A 24,449-nucleotide genomic window follows, 5' to 3' on the forward strand; every position below is an offset into this window, starting at 1 on the left:
TGAACTGTGGGCGGGAACTCTGGGAGCGGAAGAGCGGGTGTCCCGGGAGGAAGGAGCAAGCGTCCGGCCGGAAACTCGGCCCGCCGCGGCAGCAGCGTTCCGGCTGGGACTCCGCGGACGAGAGGAGAGCTTCAGTGGCTGCGGCCATGGGGGCGGCGGGCGTAGGGCTGGTGGACTGTCACTGCCACCTCTCCGCTCCGGACTTTGACCGCGTACGTGAGGGCGAGGCCGGGCCCGTGGGAGAGGGGAGGCCCCCGTTCTTCCTTTCAGGTTATCTTGCTCTCCTCCTTTAGGACGAAGCCTCAAATCCTCCCAGGCCTCTGTCTATGGCCCTGTGCAATTTGCTCCTTACTCCCTATTTAATCTTAGTCGCACTGATTTTTCTTTCTGATCCTGAATAAAGATAAACTTCTATCTCCACGTGGCTTTTATTTGCTGTTCCCTGCTACTGGAGTCCTGCCTGCTTTGGCCCGGCTGTTTATCCACTGGCCTCACAGGTCCTGGCTGAGAATCCACTTTCCCCAGGACGCGGTCCTCAAAACACCGGCTCGCTCCGACACGCCGCATGCTCCAGTTCTAATTGGGAGAGAAGCAAACAGAAAGAACCACATACACACAAAATCGGGGTTTCAAAGTGTTTTACCCACTACATTGAAAACTAAAGACTAATAATATAGAAGGAAGAGTGGAGTCTATTTTAGACGGACGCGTCTCAAGAAGTGACACTTAAGTTGGGGCTAGAAAGAGCCAGCCAAGCAAGGGGGTGGAAGTACGGCGGTGAGGAAAGCAGGCAGGTTGCAGGCCTCCAAACAAGGTAGAACTTGGCACTGCCAAGCTACTGGATGGAGCTTGAGCATAAAACCAGACCGAAGAGGTTTGCAGAGGATAGGTGAGGTAGATCAGTAAGGAGTTTGGATTTCATTAGAAGCACAATGAGGATCCAGTAAAAGGTTTTTGTTTTTGTTTTTGTTTTTGTTTTTAAGGAGAGTAAGGAGACCTGATATCCATTTAAAAACCGTTTTGCTGATGCTGGCCCATAGATAGAAGAGAGCAGAAGTGAAAGTTAGATGCCCCGTTTGGAGGCTTTTGCAGTTTGTAGATAAGAGATGGTGGTTGCAGGGGAGTTTGAGAGCAGCAGATGGATTCAAGGCATATTTTAGAGATGGAATGTATAGTACGAGCTGAGAGGAATTGGACGTAGAAGGGGAGAGAAAGGGAGAACTTGAGGATGCTGTGGAGAGATGGTGGTGCTGTTTAATGAGATGGGGGAAAACAGGCTGGAGAGGGCAGGCAGAAGGAATAGGTTTGTTGGGGAGAAAAGAGTTCTATTTGGCACAGGTTGAAACCCAGTATCCATCCAAGTGGAGATATCATCTGGGCATTTTAAAATGTGAATCTTGGGTTCAGGAGAGAATTATAGGCTAGAGATAAAAATTGGAGACTCATTAGCAAAGTGAGCCTAGTCATGAGATCACTTAAGGTGAGTACAGAGAGAGAAGCATAAGGTCCTGAAATCAGATAGAGGAGAGACAGCCAGAATGAAAAGTAGCAGCCAGTTGCAGAGTAGTGTTTGTAGAAGCTAAGAGTGGAAAATATTTCAGGAAAGGAGTGGACAAATGAGAGGTTCCTATTGCTGCTGAGGAGGAGAGTAGGAGGACAAAGAAGTGTCCTTTATATTTGAGAATAACAATTTCTGTTATAGTGGAGTGGGAACAGAAGCCAGATTTTACTGAGAGTAAACAGAAGGTGGAGCAGCACAGGCTCTGCACATCCCTCTACCCTGTTCCTTGCCATCATTGTCATTCTTTTTTTAAAAAAAAAATTAAAATTTATTTAGTTAGGTTTTTTTGAGGGGAATAATTAGGTTATTTATCTATTTAACTTTTTTTAGTGGAAATACTGGGGATTGACCCCAAGACCTCATACATGCTAAGCACCCTCTCTGCCACTGAGTTATACCCTCCCCCGTTATCATTGTCACTCTTTATGGTGCCTCAACTACATTGATCTACACAGCCAAGGAACAGGTTCTTATCTATCCAAAATAACTGTGATTACTTATGCTTATTTTAGGATCTGGATGATGTGTTGGAGAAAGCCAAGAAAGTAAGTCAATATCTATAATTGCCCTTTTTTGTTGCTTTTGTTTTCTTGCTAATTTTGATCTAAAACAGATTGAAATTTAGAGATACTATGTTGAGTTTGCCTCAGTGATAAAAAGTTAATAAAAAGTAGCATTTATTAAGTATTTACTATGTGCCAGGCAGTGAGCTACGCCTGTTCTCCGCATTATCTCATTTAATGTTTCACCACAACCCTCTGAGGAAGCTGCTATTTTATATCCAACCATTACCCACTTTGTAGATGATGAAACTAACGCCTAGAGATTATACATGTCCAAAGATGCCCATTAATAAAGCGATAGAAGATAGTCTGAATCCAGGGCACGTTCCCGCAGCCACCACGCTCACCAGCAAAATGGAACAGATTCTGTCAGTTCTTAAATTAGTATTATTCTGGAGTTCTTGGAGAAATTATAAAAGTTTTCTGAAGCATTCTGATTTGTTTGGGAAAAAAATTACTAATTTTTGGAAGTGTTTATGAAATTCATTGTAACTAGCATTTTGTGGTCTTCCCTGAATGTGACAGTCAGAAATGGTTGCCAGTACACTTTTTTATACAGCCATCTTTCACTATGGGAGATTACATAGAGTTTTACACAGGCCTAATGATCTTGGGCAAGTTATTTGGCTCCATCCAAAACTCTGTCTCTTGAGCCATGCAATGGATTATAGCAGTGCCTATGTCATAGGGGTAGGTAGATTAAATGAGCTAATATTTATATTCACTGAACATAGTGCCTGAAACATAGTGACTACTCAGTGATAGCCATTTTGATTATATTGGTGGAGTGTGAGTGAGCAAGGATAACTGAAAACACAGAAGACTTTAACTTTTTATTTAATTATCTTGGATGTATGTTGTTTGAAACTCTTAACTATTCTATTCATTTTTGTTTCAGGCCAATGTTATGGTTCTTGTGGTGGTTGCTGAACATTCAGGAGAATTTGAAAAGATCATGAAGCTTTCAGAAAGGTGCTACTTCTCATTAAGAATTAGGAAGAGTTGTTAATAAGGATGCAGTTATGATGTCATATTGATAATATGTTTTTAGAGAATAAGAAGAAAAAAATCTTAAAAACATAGCACTAAGAAAATTCCTTCCTATTTGTTCTTTAGAGTAACATTGTCTCCTAGTCTAATATTCCTGCTTTCTTAATTTCTTCTGCATTTTTAGGTATAATGGGTTTGTCCTGCCATGCTTGGGTGTTCACCCAGTTCAAGGAGTTTCACCAGAAGATCAAAGAAGTGTCACTTTAAAGGTAACAGTCCTATGAAACAAGAACCATAAAAAATGATAGCACCTTTTGACTTAGTAATCCTCCTCTTTCTGATTTATATTCCAAGGCGATAATCCAAAAGAAAATTCTGTCTTCTACAAAGATGTTCATTGCAGCATTATTTGTAATAGAGAAAAAGTAGAAACAGCCTAGAGGTTCAGAAATAAATGAATAACTAGTTAACTTGTAGAGTGTTAAATATAATGCATTTATAAAAAATGAAGATTGTAATGTTTATGTAGCAGTGTGGGAAATGTTTACAGTGTAGTGTAGGGAGAAAAGCAGGACACCAAATGGTTTATTCACTATGAGTCACATCCAGGTGAAAATATATTCTATAAGGAAAAGACTAAAGAGAAAAATATAGAAATGCTACTAGCGGTGATGATCTGGTCGAGTTATAGGCAACTTGCTTTCACATTTTCTTATCATGTTGTCACATTGCTTTGGCAAAAAAGTGATAAAATATCCAGAAAAAATAAAGATACAAGGTACAGTATTTCTTTCATTTATGTAGAGATTATACTAATAGGCATTCATTTAGATAGTCAGTCGACAAGTGTTTACTGAGCACCTACTGTATTCCAAGCACTGCTCTAAGCACTAGAGTAAAATCCCTCTCATGGAAGCTGGAGTCTAGGTGGGGGCAGACAGATGATCAGCAATTAGATACATTCACAGGAAAACTTTAGGTAATAGTAAGTGCTTTAAAGACCATGAACCAAGATTATGTGTTGGGGATTATGGATGTTGGTTTTTAGATCGTGAGGTCAAAGAAGGCCTCTCTGAGGTGGTGACACTTGAACTGCAGCCTCAATGCTACAAAGGAATTGACCATGCAAAGGGAGGGGTCAGGATGTTACAGGCAAAGGAAACAACCAAGCACAAAGGTCCTAAGGTAGAAATAAGCTTGATGTGGTCTAGAAAGAGGACTGATGTGACGACAGGGAAGGGGAAGTAACGGTGATGAGGTCAGGGGATTGGGCAGGGATCACCGACCACCTCATACAGGGCCTTGTTGGATTGTAGTTTACATCAATGGGGTATTTAAAGTGAGGAGTGACAGGATGTGGTTTCTGTTTTGAGAAGATCTCCTTGGCAATGGTGTGAAGAATTGATTTTGAAGAGGGCAAAAAAGGAAGAAGGGAGAATAGTTAGGAGGCTATTACAATAGTCTGTGTGAGAAACGGTGGTGGTTTGGACCAGTGGTAGCAGTGGAGCGGAAGAGAAGTGGGTGGATTTGGCATATTTTTGGCATGAGTGTAGAACTGACAGGATGGTTTAACTACAAAACTAATTAAGATATCAGCAATATTCAGGTAATTTTAGATTCTGAAAGCAGATGGGAACTCATCACATCTCAAGAAAGCCCTCTGGGAAGGACCACTGTTAAGCAGTTTTATTCCTAATGTGCTTGTAGTTCATGCCTTGGTTTAGTTTTCACGTATTGATTAGATTATAAGCTCCCAATATGTAGTACAAAGTTAGGTATGTAGAAAATATTCACTAAATTACCTTGGTTTTTAAAATGAAAATTGCCTAGCATCACACAAATCTTTCAGCATATTCCTGAATTAATTTATTTATAGTTATTATTACCAGGCAGGATTTAGGCCCCCGCCATACCCTGGGGCATCACAATTCACTGGCCACAATCTGCTGCCCCCTGCAGGCAGGGCATGTGCTGTCCAGTCGGTTCCTGTCCCTGCTTAACCCACGTCACTAGTTTCTGTTACACACCTGACCCCTGTTCTAAAGGTTCTGAAGACTAAACACTTTATTTAATAAAAAATCCATTCTAAATATTTTAAATCATTCAGAGTAAGTGTCCCCTCCTCCCTCCCCTTTGTCCTTCTTTCTTCCTTCCCTTTCTTCCTCCTTCCCTTCCTTCTCTCGCTTTTCTTCTTTCAGCAGCATAGTGGAAACAGCATGGACTTTGAAGTCAAAGACACTTGGCCTACTGGCTTCTACAATCTGTGGCACTTAACCTTCGCCAAGTCTCAATTTCCTTATTTGTAAATCATGAATAAGTATGTAGTGGTAGTGTTCACAATCATAGGATGTAGAGGTATAGGATATTTAAAAAACCCACAATAGAACCATTAGCTGTTAAGGAACTTGAGACCTTAATGGAGGAAGTGGGAATAAAACTGAAGTTAGAAATAGACTTATGATTGTCCTTAATAAATATTTTTACATCTATTAAAATAAAATGGTAGACCACACATACAAATACATTTATATATATTAAATTAGTGATATGAATTATGTTAATTTCTACTTACTATCCTTGGCTTGCCAGAAACTTCCAAAATATTTCATAAGAATTGTAATGGTCTCATTGTAAATTTGTTTTGCTTCTTTTTATAGATAATACATTTTCCAAGAAGCATTTTTTCCCCGTATCTGGTCTTCATCCAAATGTGCAATTTCTTTCAGACTTAAGACTTTCTAAGTGTCAAACATTTCCTGGGTAATCTCTCTAACTCCTCCAGTCCCTCTGAGGTTCCAGAGACACAGAGTAGTTTGGATGTTTGATGAGGAAAATCTTTGCCTGACATTTTGACCTACTCAGCTATCGTCAGACACCCAGGTATCTCTGATACCTGGGGTTATATACTCTTAGCTCCTGACAGTATTATTCTCCATCATTGAATCTACTGGAATGTGTAAGGCCTGAGTTTACCCTCCCTCCTCTTCTTTTCTCTTTCTCAAGATGTAATTATAAAATCTCCTGTTCTTCCCCCATCTACTCTACCTCCCTTTTCTTGATTCTCCCTTGTTCTGATTATCCTTAGTAGAAGTACCTTGAATTTACATATACTGAGACTAAAATCCTTAAAGTAGTTTAAAATATCTAGAAGCAAATATTTCATGTATTTGTCTTTCCCTTGCCTTTTTAAGTGGAGGAATTCTCTTTAAGTAGAGGTAGTAATGTCACGGAAACTAATGGTATACCATTACTTCAGTAGTTGACATGCAAGCACGTATGTGATATTTAGTATTTACATTGTTGAACCTTTAAGATAAAAATAGGCTAAGCAGGACTATAAAGACAAAAGAAATCAGTGAAAATAATGCAAATGATGTGTGGAATTTTCACTGTTAAAACTCACAAACCATTAGTACCATAAGAAGAGAATGTAACTCCCCAAAACTCACTCACAAAGGTGACCCCCTGGTGGCTTTCTGCTCTCTTGCTCAGCTATTCCAGAAAATTTAAATCAGTCCTCCTAAGTGCCAGGAAATGCCTCCTAAACAGAAGAAAGTGTTCAAGTGGGAATCTTCATAAAAAGTCATGTTCTTGTAACTCAAATTTCCAGGTAGAAGTATTGACCATTATGGAAGAATTATTATTCCTCTACTTCCTCAAGATATTGAATGTACATAAAGGACCCAGTATAGCATCGTGTCTGGGATATAATAGGTGTTTATAAAATATCAATTCCCCTCTCCTATTTTAATAAATTTACTTTTTTTCTCCCAGGATTTGGATGTAGCTTTGCCCATTATTGAGAATTATAAGGATCGATTGTTGGCAATTGGAGAGGTAAATACCTACTAGCTGATCAGATCATTTCTAATTTAGACTTTCATGTGATATAGAAAGATAATCCTTAATTCAATATTGGTGATTATAATAGACTTGGATAATTAAGTTCACCCTGTTCAGAAGAAGAATTTGTGAGTACCTCCTTGAAAGCGCTTAGGGGTAAAACAATAGAAAGCCTCACCATAGGCTTATGTTAATGGAAGAAAACTACTTTATTAACATTTCAATATACTTTGCTCTTTTTGTTTTTTTTTTTTGTTTGTTTGTTTTTTACTTTTGCTTAAATATAGTTATCTCTCTGGTTAGTTAAAATACTATGTTCAAGGATACTTTAAATAGGTTGTAGCTTATAATTAAAGAACATTTTTATTAAATAATTTATAGTTGTGAATCATTGTATCCCTTGGTAATGAACTCCACTTCTAATTAAAGATAAATGATAAGAATAACACGTTCAGAATATAGGTTATAGCAATGCATGCCAAAGTAGTATCGAGGGAAGCAGTCATTTATCATCTTCACTGTCCAATGTGGTGACCACATGCAACTGCTGAGCACTTGAAATGTGACTGGTCCAAACTGAGATGAGCTAGCAAGGTAAAAAGCATAGAGGATTTCAGAGTGCCATCCCCCCAAAAGAGAACGTAAAATAACTCAATGATGTTTATTTGTGTGTTAAAATAATAATATTACTGTCTAATAATGATGATGGTAGTGTTTTAGTACAGTGGATTAAAGTATATTATTAAAATAATTTCACCTGTTTCTTGTTAGTGTTTTTAATGTGGCTGCTAGAAAATGTAAAGTGTATGTGACTCTTGTTAGGGCTCCCATTGTATTTCTCTTGGACAGTATTGCTCCATAGTACATCTTTTGGGGTTTGTTAAACCATAAACATGTAATTCTGTTTTATTTTTCTGTTACAGGTTGGACTAGATTTCTCCCCTAGAATTGCTGGCACTGATGAACAGAAGGAAGAGCAAAGACAAGTCCTAATCAGACAGGTCCAGTTAGCCAAAAGACTAAATTTGCCTTTGTAAGTTAATTAATCATCTTTCTTTATTAATATTTATAGAGCAAATTAAATAATGATTCTCCTGAAATGGAGCTCTGCATTTCTTTTTCTCTGAATTTCTTTAGTATAACAAAAATAATACTTTTATATTAAGTACTTAAAAGGAATTTTTTTGTTGTTAAACAGAAATGTTCACTCACGCTCAGCTGGAAGACCCACCATCAGCCTCTTAAATGAGCAAGGTATTTAGGTTCCTGAAAAAAATATGTTTAACATTTCAGTTTGACAATTCTAGTCCATGTTCTTGTACAACAAGCCATGTTTTATTTGATTTATTAAAGGAAAGGGAATGGGTTGAGGGTAGAGATGGAAATCAACTAAGATGGTTTTGCAAATCAGCCTACTATTTACAAGGTTTTCAGTGTGATTATGATTATGAGACCAGGATAAAGCAAATGAAAAACTGAATCAAGTAATTATATTCCTTAATTTAAAAATTATCAGTTCTTATATTTTAGTCAGCTTAACCAGCTGATTAGTGAGAGAGGAAAAAACAAAGCAAAGAATGGTGATATAATTGGGTTACTGTTTTGCATATTTTCTGGCTTGTACTATACAGATTGTGGCCATCGTATGTAAAATACACTGTCATCTTCACCAGTTGTTCCTGAAGTAAAAATACTTCTTACTGGATTACTTTTCAAAATGTTTAATGTGCCATTCACACTAAGAAGTATATTTTATTTTGAAACTCAGTATGTACACATTTTGGTTCTAAGACTTTGAGACTCAGTGTATACACATACAGAAAACTGACCAAAGTTTAAGAAGCAGTACATCTATATGTATGTGTGTATAGCTATCTGTAATAGGTATCATACAAGCACATGCTGGCCAGTCTTGACCCATTAAATTGATTTCATAACTTACTTATGATTGTAACCCACTAAATGTCACACCTACCATTTGAAAAACAGCACCAAACAGTGAAGTAAATGTAATTGCCTGCAACAAGAAAGTATTGTATTTCTCAGTGTTGAGGACTAACCCACTCTGGAATCACCTAGAGCATGATTTTTATACAGGCTGAGCAGCCATCCTTTGAGAACTAGAGGTAGTTTTTAGAAGCCAACTCTGACTATTGAATTTATAGGTCATTTATCTCCCTGTTTCTTCTTCCACTAGCGTTCTTGTTAAGGACAATTTGACTGCTTAAAAACCTATTAAGAACAGTAATTTGACAAGTCACAAACTTTTAGAAAAGGTATGATGGTATAGGAAGTTTAAATAATAACTTAAAAACTTGTATTTCAATTTAATTTGTTTTATTCTAAAGATTAAGAATATACTATATTTTTATTCTACTATTTGAACACTGTATTTATCTACGTTTTAGACGTCACAGAACCTTATCTTTATATCGCAGTGGCCAACATTTACTTAAAATCTGTCTTGCTCAATTTGATTAATGGGAAATCTCTCATTAAGGAAATAAAATAGGACTCTGATTTGTCTTTAATTTTTGAGAGGTGCTGACAAAGTGTTGCTTCATGCATTTGACGGTCGGCCATCTGTAGCCATGGAAGGAATAAGAGCTGGGTACTTCTTCTCAATTCCGCCTTCTATCGTTAGAAGTGGACAGGTAAATTCTCTCATTAAACTTCATTTTACACTTTGTGAAATACACTTTAAAATATGAACTTTTATTACATATTTGTGATACTTTTCTGGTTTTATTACAAAAATTAATCCTAGGTCCCTACTTCACACTTATATGAAAAGTAACTCAACAATGGATCAAAGAACTAAATGTAAGAGCTAAAATTATAAAGCTCTTAGAAGAAAACAGATATAAATCTTTATGATCTTGGACTAGGCAGTGGTTTCTTAGATACGACGCTAAAAGAACAAGCAAACCAAAGAAAAAATAGATTAAATTGGATATCATCAAAATTTAAAACTTCAACAATAAAAAGAAAATTTGAACCTTCATGCCTCAAAAGCACTATCAAGAAAGTGAAAAGATAACCCACAGAATGAGAAACATATTTGCAATTATATATCTGATAAGGGGTCTAGTGTCCAGAATATATAAAACCATTACAACTCAACAATAAAAAGACAAATAACTTGATTTAAAAATTGGCAAAGAGTTTAAATAGATATTTCTCAAAAAAAGACATACAAATGACCAATAAGCACATAAAACGATGTTCAATATCATTAGCCATTATGAAAATACAAATCAAAGGCACAATGAGTTATCACTTTACATCCACTCAGTTTCATTCCTCAGAACATTAAATATAAAGTTACCGTGTGATCCAGCAATTCCACTTTTAGGTAGATACCCAAGAGAAATGAAAACATACTTACACAAAAACTTGAACAGGAGTGTTTATAGCATTATTCATAATAGCCAAAAAGTGTAAATGTAAATGTCCATCAGCTGATGAATGGATGAACAAAATGTGTTGTACCCATGCAATGGAATATTATTCAGCCATAAAAAGAAATGAAGTACTGATTCATGCTAAAACATGGATGAACCTTGAAAACATTATGCTAAGAAAAAAGCAGCAAGACACAAAGGACCACATACTGTATCATTCCATTTGTCCAATGTCCAGACTAGGCAAATCCATAGAGACAGAAAAGTAGATCAGTGGTTGCCAGGGAAAAGAAAAACAAGGAGTGACTGCTAATAGTGGGTAAAGGGTTTCTTTCTAGGGTGATGAAAATATACTGAAATTAAACAGTGATGATGGTTGTACAACCTTGTGAATATAGTAAAAACTACTGACTTGTATACTTTTAAAGAGTGAATATCATGGCATATAAATTATACCAATGAACAATGTAACAAAAACCAATTTAGGTAATCTAACTTATTTCACCATTTTTAAGATACTTGTTTTTTCATATTTTATTGTATGTGAAATTGAGATGCATGTAACAATCAATGGCACCTTAAATTCTATGAAATACAGTAAGTTGTCTATTAATATTCAAAAACTAGTGTAAGAGTATAGAATTGAAGTATAGCCAATTTTTTAAAAAGTCTTCAATAGAGATCATTTATCTGTTTTTTTTTAATTACAATTTTTAAATTCAGGCTTAATGAGGAATACGCCTATAGTGATTCACCCTTTTTAGGTGTATAAATTTGTGTGTTTTGACAAGTATATACTGGCATGTAACTACCACCACATTCAAGATAGAGAATATTTCCATCATCCCCAAAAAATTGCTTCATGTTCCTTTCTAGTAAATCCCTCATTCTATCTCCCGTCCCAGGCAACCACTGATCTGATTTCTGTCCCTATAGTTTTGCCTTTTCTAGCATGTCATATAAATGAAATAATTTATGTAGTCTTTTGGATGTGGCTTCTTTTATTTAATGCTTTTGGGTTCATTGATGTTACTGCATGTATAAGTAGTCCATTTATTTTCATGGTTGAGTAATATGCATATCCACCTACCAGTTGATGATCATTTGAATTGTTTCAGTTTGGGACTATTATGAATAGACTTGCTGTAAACATTCACACATAGATCTTTGTTTGGACATATATTTTCATTTTTGTCACATTAATACCTGGAAGTGGTACTGCTGAGTCATAAGGTAAGTATATGTTTACCTTAATAAGAAACTGTCAAACTGATTTCCAAAGTGGCTGAATCATTTTGAAATCCCGCCAGTCATACGTCAAAGTTTTGGTTCTGCATCCTTACCAGCACTTGGTGGTGTCATTTTCTTAGCTATTGTGAGACAGGTAGAGTCATCATTCTTTGTGGTTTTCATTTACATTCCTTCAGTGGCTAATGACATTTAAAATAAGCACATCTTTTCATATTCTTAATTTCCATTCATACATCCATATGTCTCTGTTTGGTGAAGTTCCTTTCAAATATTTTGCACCTTTTGGCAGGGAGGGGCGGGGAAAGCAATACTGTTTTTCATTATTGAGTTGCCAGAGTTTTTATATATTTGGGACACAAGTCCTATATGCTGTATGTTTTGAAAATTTCTTCTCCCAGTCTTTTCATTTTCTGAAGTGTCTTTCAAAGAGCAGAAGTTCTTAATTTTGATGAACTTCTGTTGATTAGTATTTTTCTTTTAGGATTTGTACTTTTACTGTCATATCTAAAAAAAATTTATCTAACCCGAGGTCACGAAAATTTTTTCTTATATTTTCTTCTAGAAGATTTATATTTAATTTTACATTTAGGTTTGTGATCTATTTTATATATGATGTGAAGTATGAGTCAAGATTCATTTTTTGCCAGTAGATGTCTAGTTTTGGTACAATTTGTGGAAAAGACCATTCTTTCTTCCTTAAATTACTTTGGCACTTAAAAAAAAAAACTAATTGGCCTTATACCAGGGTCTGTTTCTCATTTTTCAATTCTATACCATTGATCTATCTTGGTACATGCCTGTCCTTATGCCAGTATCCCACTATCGTGATTAGATTTGTGGTAAGTTTAAAAGTCAGGTAGTATGAGTCCTCCAAGTATGTATCTATTTTCAGAATCATTTAGACTACTCCAAGTTCTTCACTTTTCCGTATGTATTAGAATCAGCTTCATAAAACTACAAAAAAGTTGACTGGGATTTTTATTGGGATTGTATTGAATCTATAGATCAATTTGGGGATAATTCACATGAACACAGTATATCTCCTTATTTGGATCTTTCATTTCTCTCATCAGTGTTTTATAATTTTTGGCATATAGAACCTACATATATTTAGTTATATTTATCCCTAGAAATTTCATATTTTTCATTCTGTTTTAAATGATACTGTTTTAAAAGTAAGTTATCAATTGTTCATTGTTAGTATATGGAAATACAGCTGATTTTTATATGTTAAACTTTCATCAAGTGACCTTGCTAAATTATTAGTTTTAGTAGAGTTTTGTAGGTTTTTTCAGGATTTTTTATATAGACAATCATGTCATCTATAAACGAAGACAGCTTTACCTTTGCTTTTCCAATATTTGTACTCTTTTATTTCTTTTTCTTGTCTTATTTCACTATAAACAACTACCAGCAGAATGTTAAATCAAAAATGGATGTTGGATTTTTGTCAAATGTTCTTTCTTTTCTATTTTTTTAAGAAACTGTTTATTTTCTGTCAATTTTATTTCCATTTTCAGTTTGTCAAATGCTTTTTCTGCATCTACTGAGATGATTATGTGTATTTTCTTTATTTTGCCATTGATTATATTATATTGATTGATTTTCTGATGTTGAACCAACCTTGCATTCCTAGGATACATTCTACTTGATCATAATATATTCTCCTTTTTATAGTTTCATTTTATTGTTTTTTAAGGTAGAATCTTAAATTATTTATTCAAAATCTCATTTGTTTTCTAATATATACATGTAATACTAGAGTTGCATTAGCACTACCCACTTCTTATACTTGCAATCCACAAATTTTGATATATGCTGTATTTTCACTTTCTTTTGGTTCAAAACATTGTATAATTTACTTTGTGAGTTTCTCTTTGACCATATCAATTGTTTAAAAGTGTGTTGTTTAATTTCCAAATACTTACAGGTTTTCCTGATATCTTTCTGTTACTGATTTCTACTTTAATTCTGTTTAATTCTAAAATCATACATTGTATGATTTTAATTCTTCTAAATTGGTTGAAATTTAATGGCCCAGTACATGGTCTGTCTTGGTGACTAGAACATATATACTTGAAAAAGAATGTGTATTCTGCTATTGTTGGGTGGTGTGTTCTTGAAATGTCAGTTAGGCCAAGTTAAATGATAATCCAAGATTATTTTTATTTTTTCTACTTTTATTATTTGTAGAGAAATTTCTTAACTAGTAGTAATCTTTAGCTGTGGTATTGTTTCTTTGCCAGAACTAAAATGCTATATATTCTAATTTTAAAGATAATATTTGTACATTGTAGAAAATGGAAAAGAGCAGATTTCAAGACAACTCAAATCCTACCACTCAGAGACAATCATTGTTAACATTGATTCAGATAAAATAAGAAGATACCTTATTCTTTTTGTTTTGTTTTGAGTCAACTTCACAGGTATTTATTTGTATTTGTAACTATGAACTGTCATTAAAATGACTGCATATTTCACAATATGAATACACCATAATTTATTTAAGCATTACCTCAAGTAAAGATTAGGTTGTTTCTCATTTTTCACTGTTGTAAACTGTGCTCAGTGATTACCTTTGTACATCCACAAATACACATTTTCACTTTTGTAGTTATTGCCTATAAATGAAATCACTGAAAAAAAAAAAAGGGTATACATCTTAAATTTTTGGTTATGTTGTCATGTTTCCTTCATGGAGGTTTATACTAATTTAACTTTCATGCTACCAAAAGTGCATAAATATACCTATTTCTGTGCTTTTGAAATTTTAACCTTAAAACAGTTTATTCTAACAGTGTTCACTTTGCCTAATGTATCTCCTTCCCATTTTTTACTTTAAAAGTACAGTAGCTGCAAGAGAATTATGTTTTTGGTATAATACTCATTGTGTTCACTGTAGTCCTTAGACAGAAAATCATGAACAAAATAAAATCATCTACCACCCAATCTAAAATTTAAAATGTGCATATGAACTGTGGTTTTATAAAGCCATGAGTGATTTAAAATGAGCAGTGGAAAGAAACACTGAGTGTGGTGGTGATGGTGGTGGAGAAACAACAGAAATCTCTTCTCTGGATCTTTCAGTGGACACGTGATGTCAGGTGTTTGATTTCTTGCTAGATGTACTTCATTTTTTGCTATACTACTTTTTCGGTCCCTGGAAGCTTTGGATAATTTTTGGCAAAGAATGTTTCTGTTTAAATCTGTTAATAGTAGAATGATGAGAACATACCGAACATTTATTGATTTAATATTAAAGCATGAATTATAGGTTCTTGCAGAGTAAAATGCATTCACATCTTGGTTTAATGCTCCTTTTTTTTGGTCTTTATTTTTCATGTTTTAAACTTACTAGCTTTCTCTTTCCTCTAAGAAGCAGAAACTTGTGAAACAGTTGCCTTTAACTTCAATTTGCTTAGAAACAGATTCACCTGCACTAGGACCAGAAAAACAGGTAAATGATTTTCTGATATTTACATTATTTAAATTGTATCTTTCATTTGAACTGTTTGAACTATTTTTGGTTTAGCTGTGTTTCTCATTACAGTGTAAATATGAAGGAATCCTGTTTTAATGCTAGGTTAAGAGGTTATGTTAACTTAATTTCAGGTCTTTTCTAAATATAGCTAATTATGCTCCAAAGAATATTATTTTATATATGCCATGTCATAATTTTTGTAATATTGAAATCTAGACCAGTATAGTAAAAAGCTCATTGTCTAGAGTGAGAAAGACCTGGATTCAAATTCCATCTCTGCTGCCCACTACCTCTGTGACTTTGGGCAAGTTACTTAAGCTCTCTGAAACTGTTTCTTCTTTTATAAAATGTGGGCAAAATAATAATAAAATACTTTGAATTATTACAGTGAGGATTAAATGAAGTAATATATATGAAAGTGCCTACCAGTGTCTGGTATATAGTAGATGCTCAATAAATGTTTATTTTTATTTTAATTAGCATGTTAAAATGAGGCTCAGTTTCTTTTAGTTCAAGTACTATATCAATATGATATAGTCATAGATTTATTTATGTGATCTTTGCTGTACTTTTTGTTATTGTAGGCAAAGAATATAGAGAATCATATTTTAAATATTGGAACTATTATAAATTGCAGTTTTCTGAAAGGAAGCCACAATATCTACTTCATTTGCTTTAGACAGTGTGTGTTATAATCACCTCCCAATGTATAGCTTACTAAGTTCCCTGACTGCCCATCAGATCTGTGTCTCCATGCCTCCCAGATTTGGAGGACTGGCACTCAAGAGTCAGAGGTTTGGGAGCAGTAGTGATGTAATTTTTAGTAAATTATGATTATTTGTGATTACAATGTGAATTTTTCCTAATTAACACCCAATTAGTTACTTATTTTTATACATCAGCCCTTAAAAGAATATAGAAGACAGAGGAATGAGAAAATAAAGGACCATAACTCCAGTTATTTTTTTGTTTGAGTGTAGGACAGAATGGTACAGAATTACCTTCTTACTACTGTGTGAAATAGAAGGAGAAGAATCTAGCTTTTTCTCCCTAAACAGCAATGAATTTCAAATGCTGTTGTGACTCAGTTTTATAATTGTATTTAGATGATTTGATAAAAATAGTGAGTCTCTGGCATCTAGATTTAAACAGGTACTAAGCAGGTACTGAAAATATATATTGAATAATTGAATTTTTAAATTGCATATGCTTTTTAAGCAAAATATGATTGTTCTAGAAAATTAGAAAACATAGAAAATCATAAACAAGAAAATAGAGCCATCTACCACTGAAAGGTTACCACTATAATATAGTGGTTAAAGTGTAAACTCTCATGTCAGATTGCTCAAGTCTAAACCTCAACTGGGCTACCTACTAGCTGTTTAGGATATCTTCTTATTTATAAAAAAGGAATGCTAATAATAATAGTACCCATATCAGAGTTATTTTGAGGATTAAATGACAGATTCCATGAAAAGCTTAGAACAAAACCTTGCCTACAGCAAGCACTAAATAAATGCATGTTCTTATGTCCTAGATTTTTTTATATCCATATATGTACACGTATATATTTTTCATAAAAGTAAGATTAGCCTGAACACATCATTTCATAACGTGCTTTTATGTGATGAACATATATAAATGTCAATAAATATACTTTTCCTCATCAGGTTTAATAAATGCATAAATTTTAGTGTGTTAATATACCATAATATAGTTAACTTGATATTGTTATTTACAGTTGACCCTTGAACAATGGAGGGGTTAGAGGTGCTAACACTCATCCCGCCCCACACCGTGGAAAATCCACATGTATTCACCCTTTGTATCTGCAGTTTTGCATCTGTGAATTCAGCCCTTGTCTTCGTGGTTCTGCATTGGTAGAGTCAACAAAGCTTGAATCTTGTGGTACTGTAGTATTTATTGGAAAAATATCTGTATGTAAGTGGACCCACACAGTTCAAACCCATATTGTTCAAGGGTCAACTATTTTATAAACAATATGTTGAATGTCCTTGAACCTAAATCTTGGTGCACATTTTTCTTTGTTTTCTTAGGCTACACTATCAAGATTATTTTTTTATCCTGCCCCTGGGGCCCCTAGATTAGGCATTCGGAGATTTTTGTTCCTTGATAGGCAGGATCAACACCCCTACTCAGCCTGGAAGTAGTTTCGAAAGATGAATCATCACCCCTCTGCACCCCTATAAGATTATGGGAATAAAATTTCTGACGGGAGAAATGAGACAGGAGGGAAGGGGGCAGGGCACAGCCATGCCCGGAATGACAGCAATTAACACCAAAATGGTGGAAGATTCAACTCCCAGTAGGCCTTGAGGATTAAGATGGCTGAAGATTTGACTTCTAGTAGACCTTGAGCTTCATTATATGCTCATTGTAGCATATCAGCATGATAAATAACATGCCCACAGACACCATGACTGTCCCAAGGCTAACCACAAAAGGTCAAAGAGTGGATGGTAGCCCAATTCCTGGGAATCCCAGCCCCTTCCCCAGGGTAGTTGGAATAGTCCTGCCACTTGTAGGCGTGGGAAGCTACAGAGCCCATAAAAACTGGCGACACTGCCCCTGGCCGCCTTTCTTGCTCCCTCCTCTTTGGAGACAGCCTGCACTCTGTGGAGTGTGTACCTACTTTTACTTTAACCTGAGCACCCAACCCCCACACCTTGTGGCCTTTCTCTTGCCGTTTGAAACAGCCTATACTCTATGCAGCATATATCTCTCTAAATAAATCTACATTTACTCAAAAAAAAAAAATTTTTTTTTAAACTTAACAGTTATCTTACTCCTCTGAACATAATAATCATCCTGAGTAGATAACTTAATAATAACAATAATAATATATTTCATCAAATCTAAATACCACTAATTGTAGATGTGCCACTGTTTTGTGACCATTAGGGAAAAAAAACACTACCAATTATACTTTGATATGCCATTGAATGTCAATAAAATATATATCAATTTCAGACACGTTAAGATAGGGGCGAAGTGCATCTTTGATTCAGTGAAATAGGGGTACGTACTCTGTGTAGTCTTCCAGACACACGATGGCATTACTTGAATCAGACTGTAATGTAGCCTGTGAGGTGAAATAGCCAAGCAGCAAAGCATGACCATTACAAGCAATCATTTGAGCAACAAAGCAGAGTTAATCCATCAGTCAGGCAGGTTGCCAAGTGTGCACTATGTGCAGACTGCTTCATATGCCAGGTGCTGGGATCTCAATTATTAATACCCCAGGGCTCTTTTCAAGAGCAGCACAGACTTACAATCAACATTGTGGCCGTAGCTTACGAGCTGAAGTTCAGGGCCTTCTCAGCTTCACCTCCCCCCATTTGAAAAAAAGAAGAGCTCATCAGTTGTTTTTAGCAATTCATTTTCTTCTATTTTATCTACAGTCTCCAAGGATTGCTTTCCGTGAGTGTCATGTATGATTTAGCATATGCATTGTTCTGTTTCAGGTACGGAATGAGCCCCAAAACATTTCCATCTCAGCAGAATATATTGCCCAGGTGAAAGGGATCTCAGTGGAAGAAGTCATAGAAGTGACAACACAGAATGCACTGAAACTGTTTCCCAAGCTTCGGCACCTGCTCCCGAAATAGCTTGAAAACAAAATCAACTGCAGGGGGCAGCATTTGAGAAAAATAAATGTTCAAGCTATTGCATAGGGATATAGAAGAGTATAATTTTAGAGAAGTATTTCTCTTAGAAGTACATCTGGGCTTGGATCCTGAAATTGTGGGCTCTGATTCCATCTTGCACTGCTGCTTAATTAATGAAGCCCTTGCAGGAGATTGTGAAACACCACCGCTTCATACCTTGCCCCTTTAAATAGAACCATCATGTGAACTGAAACCATTTCTTCTGGCAAGTGTGGCTTCCACAGGTAAGAAATAAGTGCTACTGTGATGGCCTGGAATAGGTTAAAGTTTGATCCTTCACCATCTGTTTGACTTTCCACAGGATTTATCCAGTAAAATGAGAGTGTCTAGTTTCCTATACTACCATAAATCTTCTCTTTTCTGGGTTTGAAAAATTCAACTTTTAGTACTTTGAATTATTTATTTTTAAGAGAAAAAATGTACAAGGCTTTTGTATTGATCTTATATTTTGATCTGTGAAGCCAATGGTTTGTACAATCACCATTAAATACCAAGCCCCAAGTTTAGTTAATAAATTGATTTTACATTCCAGTCTGAGTTTTTCCACATGTTTAAAACGTAAATAGCTTCATTTAAAATGTAAAGTGCATGGTGAAGGTCACAGAGGAGTGGCCAAGATGGCAGAGCAGGTGGACTCTGAGCTTGCCTCCTCGCACAAGCACACAAAATTACAACTGTTTACAGAGCATTATTGGTGAGAAAGATGGGAAGACTCACAGAGAAGGTCGTCTACAACTGAAGTTACGAGGAAGGAACAACAACGAAATGAGGTGAGTAGGAGGGGCAGAGACATGGTAGAGGCAAGACCCATACCCGCCCCAAGCAAGTGATTGATAAACAGGAGGATAATTACAATTGTAGAGGTTCTTCTCAAGAAGTGAGGGATCTGAGCCCCACATTGATCTCCCCAGCCTGGGGGTCCTACACCAAGAAGATGAGCCCCCAGAACATTTGGCTTTGAAGACCAGGGGGCTTACTTTCTGGAGACCCAGAGGGCTATGGGAAATAGAAACTCCACTCTTAAAGAGCACACACAAAATCTCACACACTCTAGGACCCAGGGCAGAAGCAGTCATTTGAAAGAAGCCTGGATCAGTCCCACCAATGGATCTTGGAGAGCCTCCCAGAGAGGCAGGAGGCAACTGGAACTCACCCTGGGGACATAGACACGAGCAGCAGAAAATCTGGGGAAACTCATTCTACCATGTGGACAATGGCGCTGGCAAGTGCCATTTTGGAATCTTTCCTCAAGTTTATTAGCATTGGGACCTGGCCCTGCCCACCAGTACTGGGATGCCTCAGGCCAAAACACTAGCTGGGAAGAGACACAGCTCCACCTACCAGCAGTCTAACACTAGACTCAGTAACCCCAGCCCCCCAACCACCCATCCCAGAGCCTGGCTCTGCCCACCAGTGGGCCAGCACCAGCCCTGGGACCCCAGGGACTCTGCAGCCAGCACCTCATGATTTGGCCTTGCTAACTAGTACCTGGCAGCTTCTGCACAAGGCAGGGCCTGGCAACCAGCCAGAGCAAAGGCAGCCACACCTACCAGACCTCCCACAGTACTCAGCCGGCCACAACAGGAGGACCCACACAGCCCACATGGGGGTTCTCCTGGAGGATATAGGTCTGACGACCAGAGAGGAGTGAGCTATCAGGGCACATAGGACATCTTCTCCATGGTCAGGAAGTGTAACCAATCTACCAAATACATAGAAATAAAAACAGAAAATTAGGCAAAATAAGATGACAGAGGAATATATTCCAAAAAAAGGGAACAAGATAAAACCCCAGAAGAACTAAGTGAAGGGAAGATAGGCCATCTACCTAGTAAAGAGTTCCAGGTAATAATCAAGATATCCAGAGAACTCAGGAGAAGATTGGATGAACAGAATGAGAAGTTAGAAGTTGTTAACAAAGTTAGAAAATATAAAGAAGAACTCAAACAGATGAAATGAAAAAGACACTGGAAAGAATCAGCAGATTAAATGATACAGAGGAATGAATCAGCCAGCCAAAGTCAGAGTGGTAGGAATCACTGAAGATGAACAGAAAAAAGAAAATAGAATAAAAATCAATGAAGACAGTTTAAGAGACCTCTAGGACAACATCAGGCACACTCCAGTGTTCCCAGAAGGAGAAGAGAGAGGGAGAAATCATATCTGAAGACATAATAGCTGAAAACTTCCCTAACCTGAGAATGGAAACAGACATGTAGGTCTAGACAGAGTCCCAAGCAGGATCAACCCAAAGAGGACACCAAGACACATTGTAATTAAAATGGCAAAAATTAAAGATAAAGAGAATATGAAAAGCAGCATGGAAAAATCAAGTTATGTACACAGAAACTCCCTTAAGGCTATCAGCTGACTTTCAGCACAGACTGTGCAGGCCAGAAGAGACTGGCATGATATATTAAAAATCTACAGCCAAGAGTACTGAGGCTGGCAAGGATTTGATTCAGATTTGATGGAGAGATCAAAAGTTTTACAGACAAGGAAAAGCTAGAAAAGTTCAGCACCACCAAGCCAGCTTTATAAGAAATGCTAAAGGGACTTCCTTAAGTGAAAAAGAAAAGGCCACCACTAGAAACATGGAAGCTACGAGAGGAAAAAGCTCGTTGGTAAAAGCAAATATACAGTAAAGGTAGTAAATCAACTACATATAAAAGAAGGTCAAAAAGGTAGTAAAACCATCTGTATGTGCAATAAATACACAAAACAAAAAGATATGAAACATGGTATCAAAAAAAGTAAACATGGGGGAGTGGAGTGAAAATGCAGTGTTGTTAAAATGCATTTGAACTTAAGAGATCAGCAACTTAAACTAGTCACACATAAACATTGCCATATATAAACATGGTAACCACAAACCCAAAACTCTGTAATAGATACATGCACAAAAAAAAGAAGAATCCAAACATAACACTAAAGATAGTCATCAAATCACAGGGAAGAAAGACAAATACTCATGATTTCACTTCTGTGTTATGGAGAATGGATAATCTTGCAATCTTTCATTATTTTTTAATCTGCATACTGGTTTATTTAAGTGATCTTCGATGCTTACTATATATTTGCCTTTCCTATTGTGATTTTTCTCTTTCCTATAGATTCTCACTTCTATTTAGAGAAGACCCTTCGATATTTCTTTTAGAGTAGGCCATAATGCCTCTAGGAAAATAAGATCAAAAATATTCTATCTGTTCTGACATACCTGCCCTAACTGAAAAAATCTTCCCAGAATAATGTTCTCAATGACTTCCGAAACAAATGAGCAACCTTATAAAACCAACCAATGCGTTTTGTTACCCATATCATGGGTAATGAATGATCTCTTCCTAAAGCTTATAAAAGGACAGTATTTAAAGAATATAAACAATTGGTAAAAGGAGAGATTTACTTTATCCTAATGAGGAGTCTTGGTTATCTAGAAATCTGAAAAGTAATTAGGCTGCAAGATTTCTGTTTATATTTCCGCATCATGACTGGTCCTATCTTTGCTGCCTTAACCAAGAGATTAGATATATGTATTGGGGGTTTTGTTCATTCTAATCTTAAAAATAATGACCAACAATAAGTAGAGGAGGAGAGCAAATGAGTTTTCTTTTTTTTTTTAATGATATGCAGAATCAATGAGCCAAAAGAATTCATTTTTCATCTGGGGAAAAAAGTTCTGATGAGAAAAGTACGCTGAAAGCAAGAGACAAAAGCTATAGATTTCTCCCTGGAGCTCCCAGAGGGAGCCCTTCCTGGGGCAGGGGTTGGAAGTCAGAGAAGACAATGGAATTAAGATGCACTTGAGAGCACCAAGTTCCTGGTCAGGCCTAGGGCAGGCCCCCTCCCATTCCAAAGAGGGACTAAATAATCTCCCTGGATGGAACAGGAAAGGTGATAACAATCAGCATTTTACAGGGTGCTACATTCCTCTTAACCTCAGTGAATCTTCAGGAGGAACTCTGGAGGGTCTGCCCATTCTTCTGAAATTAGCAGCCTGTTATCTCCTTCCTGGGGCATAGCCTGTGGGTTAAAGTTATTTCTCAGTAAAGAATGAATCAGCAAACAGTTTGCATCAGAGAAGTCAGTTTGTTCATTTGCTTTATACTCCTTCAAAACCGCTACCCCAAACATCCTCTTTAGTCTTTAGCTGAAGATGGAATTTATAGTGAGGGCTTCAGCCATTCTGGCAAGTTTCTCATTTTCCTGGGTCTCTCCCACGTATACACATTATTAAACTTCTTTTCTCCTATTACTCTGTCTCGTGTCAATTTAATTCTTAGATCAGCCAGAAGAGCCTGGGAGGGTAAAAGAAAATTTCTTCCTCTCTGACACATACATACCCATGATAAAGTTTAATTTATAAATTAGGCATGGTAAGAGAAAAAAAATAGAACAATTAAAACAATATACTGTAATAAAAGTTATGTGAATATGGTCTCTCTCTCTCAAAATATCTTCTTGTACAAACTTAATGCCTGTTTCAACTTAACTAAGCACTTACTGCATACCATGGCCTTAACTCTTGCAGTTTGAGGTGCCACAGCAAAAGTAACACAAATTTATTTTTCCTTCTTCAAAATGTCACAGATAGACGATTTGTTCTTACCACAGATGTTAACAATCCCAGCAAATGATTTTTTCCCTTTCCTTATTGAGAAATTTCACCTTTTCATTTAAAGCAAGCATTTTTTTGTGCTTTGGGTCCATTATTAAATAAAATAAGGATTACTTGAACACAAGCAGTGTGATACTCTGACAATTGGTCTGAAAAGCAAGCCGGCCCCTAAGAGACTAATTGGTGGGACAGACTGGACGAAGGGATGATTCACATCCCAGGACAGCATGATGTCGCATTGCGCTACTCAAACCATATGAAATTTAAAACTTATGAATTGTTTATTTCTGGAATTTTCTACTTAACATTTTCAGACTGTGGTTGAGTGCAAGTAAATGAATAGTGGAAAGTGAAACCATGGATAAGTGGGGAGCTACTGTAAAGTTAATTTAAACTAATGTTACCCAGATACACAGAATAAGAAGGGGAAGGGTGACAGAATAAGGCAGAAAACCACAAGTAGTTCCATAAACCAGAAGGGTCGGGGTGGAGGGAGGAGGGAGGAGGGGATCATACAGAAATGAGGTTAGAAGGGTTGTTAATTGTATTGTTCATAACCTGCCACTCATTTACTATGCGTTTATCTCCCGTGATTCATCTCAGATTGTGCCAAAGAAAGATTGATGCTGTATTTGTAACCTATATTTGGACTGCTAGGTGTTGGGAGATAATTCCCATAGATCTCTCACATTTCTGCAGGCTTGTACCAGAGGCGCTGACAGCTTCTGTTCCAGGCTATCTCTTCAAGGGTGTCTGTATCACCAAGGGCCTTGGAAGACAGAGATAATGTCCCCACTGGGTCAAAGGGGAGGTTTATTTACTGTCTAGAATAATAAAGCGAATGTCTTCCACCAGGCAAAGGTTAGGTTTCTGAAACTCAATGGTGTACAGCTGTGAGGCAGAACCTCTGTGTGGGTGGCATGTATCTGCACACCTCCATATTGTCCCGTGGATTTTAGGGAAGTGGGGAAGGGCAAGAGGAACCAACCAAAATGCAAGGTTTGTGCTGCTTGCTGTGCTCTGAGTAATAAGTCCTGTGCCTTGGAACCAGC

General features: G+C 36.5%; 1 protein-coding gene across 4 annotated transcripts; it reads left to right on the forward strand.

Annotated features, from left to right (window-relative positions):
- The first annotated feature begins 2 nt into the window (after positions 1 to 2).
- Positions 3 to 19,313, forward strand: TATDN3 (TatD DNase domain containing 3). Of its 4 annotated transcripts, none has more exons than XM_064477174.1 (10): positions 3 to 212; positions 2,074 to 2,106; positions 3,023 to 3,096; positions 3,299 to 3,383; positions 6,889 to 6,951; positions 7,881 to 7,990; positions 8,156 to 8,211; positions 9,499 to 9,611; positions 13,910 to 14,038; positions 14,989 to 15,072. In XM_064477174.1, the coding sequence occupies exons 1-9, from the start codon at positions 147 to 149 to the stop codon at positions 13,991 to 13,993; spliced, it is 684 nt and encodes a 227-aa protein (XP_064333244.1). In that variant the 5' UTR covers positions 3 to 146; the 3' UTR covers positions 13,994 to 14,038; positions 14,989 to 15,072. The 4 variants fall into 4 exon arrangements, with proteins under 4 accessions (XP_064333244.1, XP_010990420.1, XP_010990421.1 ...); XM_010992118.3 differs by lacking the exon at positions 13,910 to 14,038 and adding an exon at positions 18,579 to 19,313 and having other exon boundaries at positions 34 to 212; positions 14,971 to 15,069; XM_010992119.3 differs by lacking the exon at positions 13,910 to 14,038 and adding an exon at positions 18,579 to 19,313 and having other exon boundaries at positions 36 to 212; positions 14,989 to 15,069.
- Positions 19,314 to 24,449: the final 5,136 nt, after the last annotated feature.

The sequence above is a fragment of the Camelus dromedarius genome, chromosome 21 (genome assembly GCF_036321535.1).
Source record: "Camelus dromedarius isolate mCamDro1 chromosome 21, mCamDro1.pat, whole genome shotgun sequence".
Taxonomy (NCBI): Eukaryota; Metazoa; Chordata; class Mammalia; order Artiodactyla; family Camelidae; genus Camelus; species Camelus dromedarius.

Coding starts and splice junctions, on each gene's coding strand:
- TATDN3 (XM_010992118.3), top strand. CDS start 147: ATGGGGGCGGCGGGCGTAGGGCTGGTGGACTGTCACTGCCACCTCTCC. Junction 7,991..8,155: donor AAAAGACTAAATTTGCCTTT/GTAAGTTAATTA, acceptor GTTGTTAAACAG/AAATGTTCACTCACGCTCAG. Junction 15,070..18,578: donor CACTAGGACCAGAAAAACAG/GTAAATGATTTT, acceptor GTTCTGTTTCAG/GTACGGAATGAGCCCCAAAA.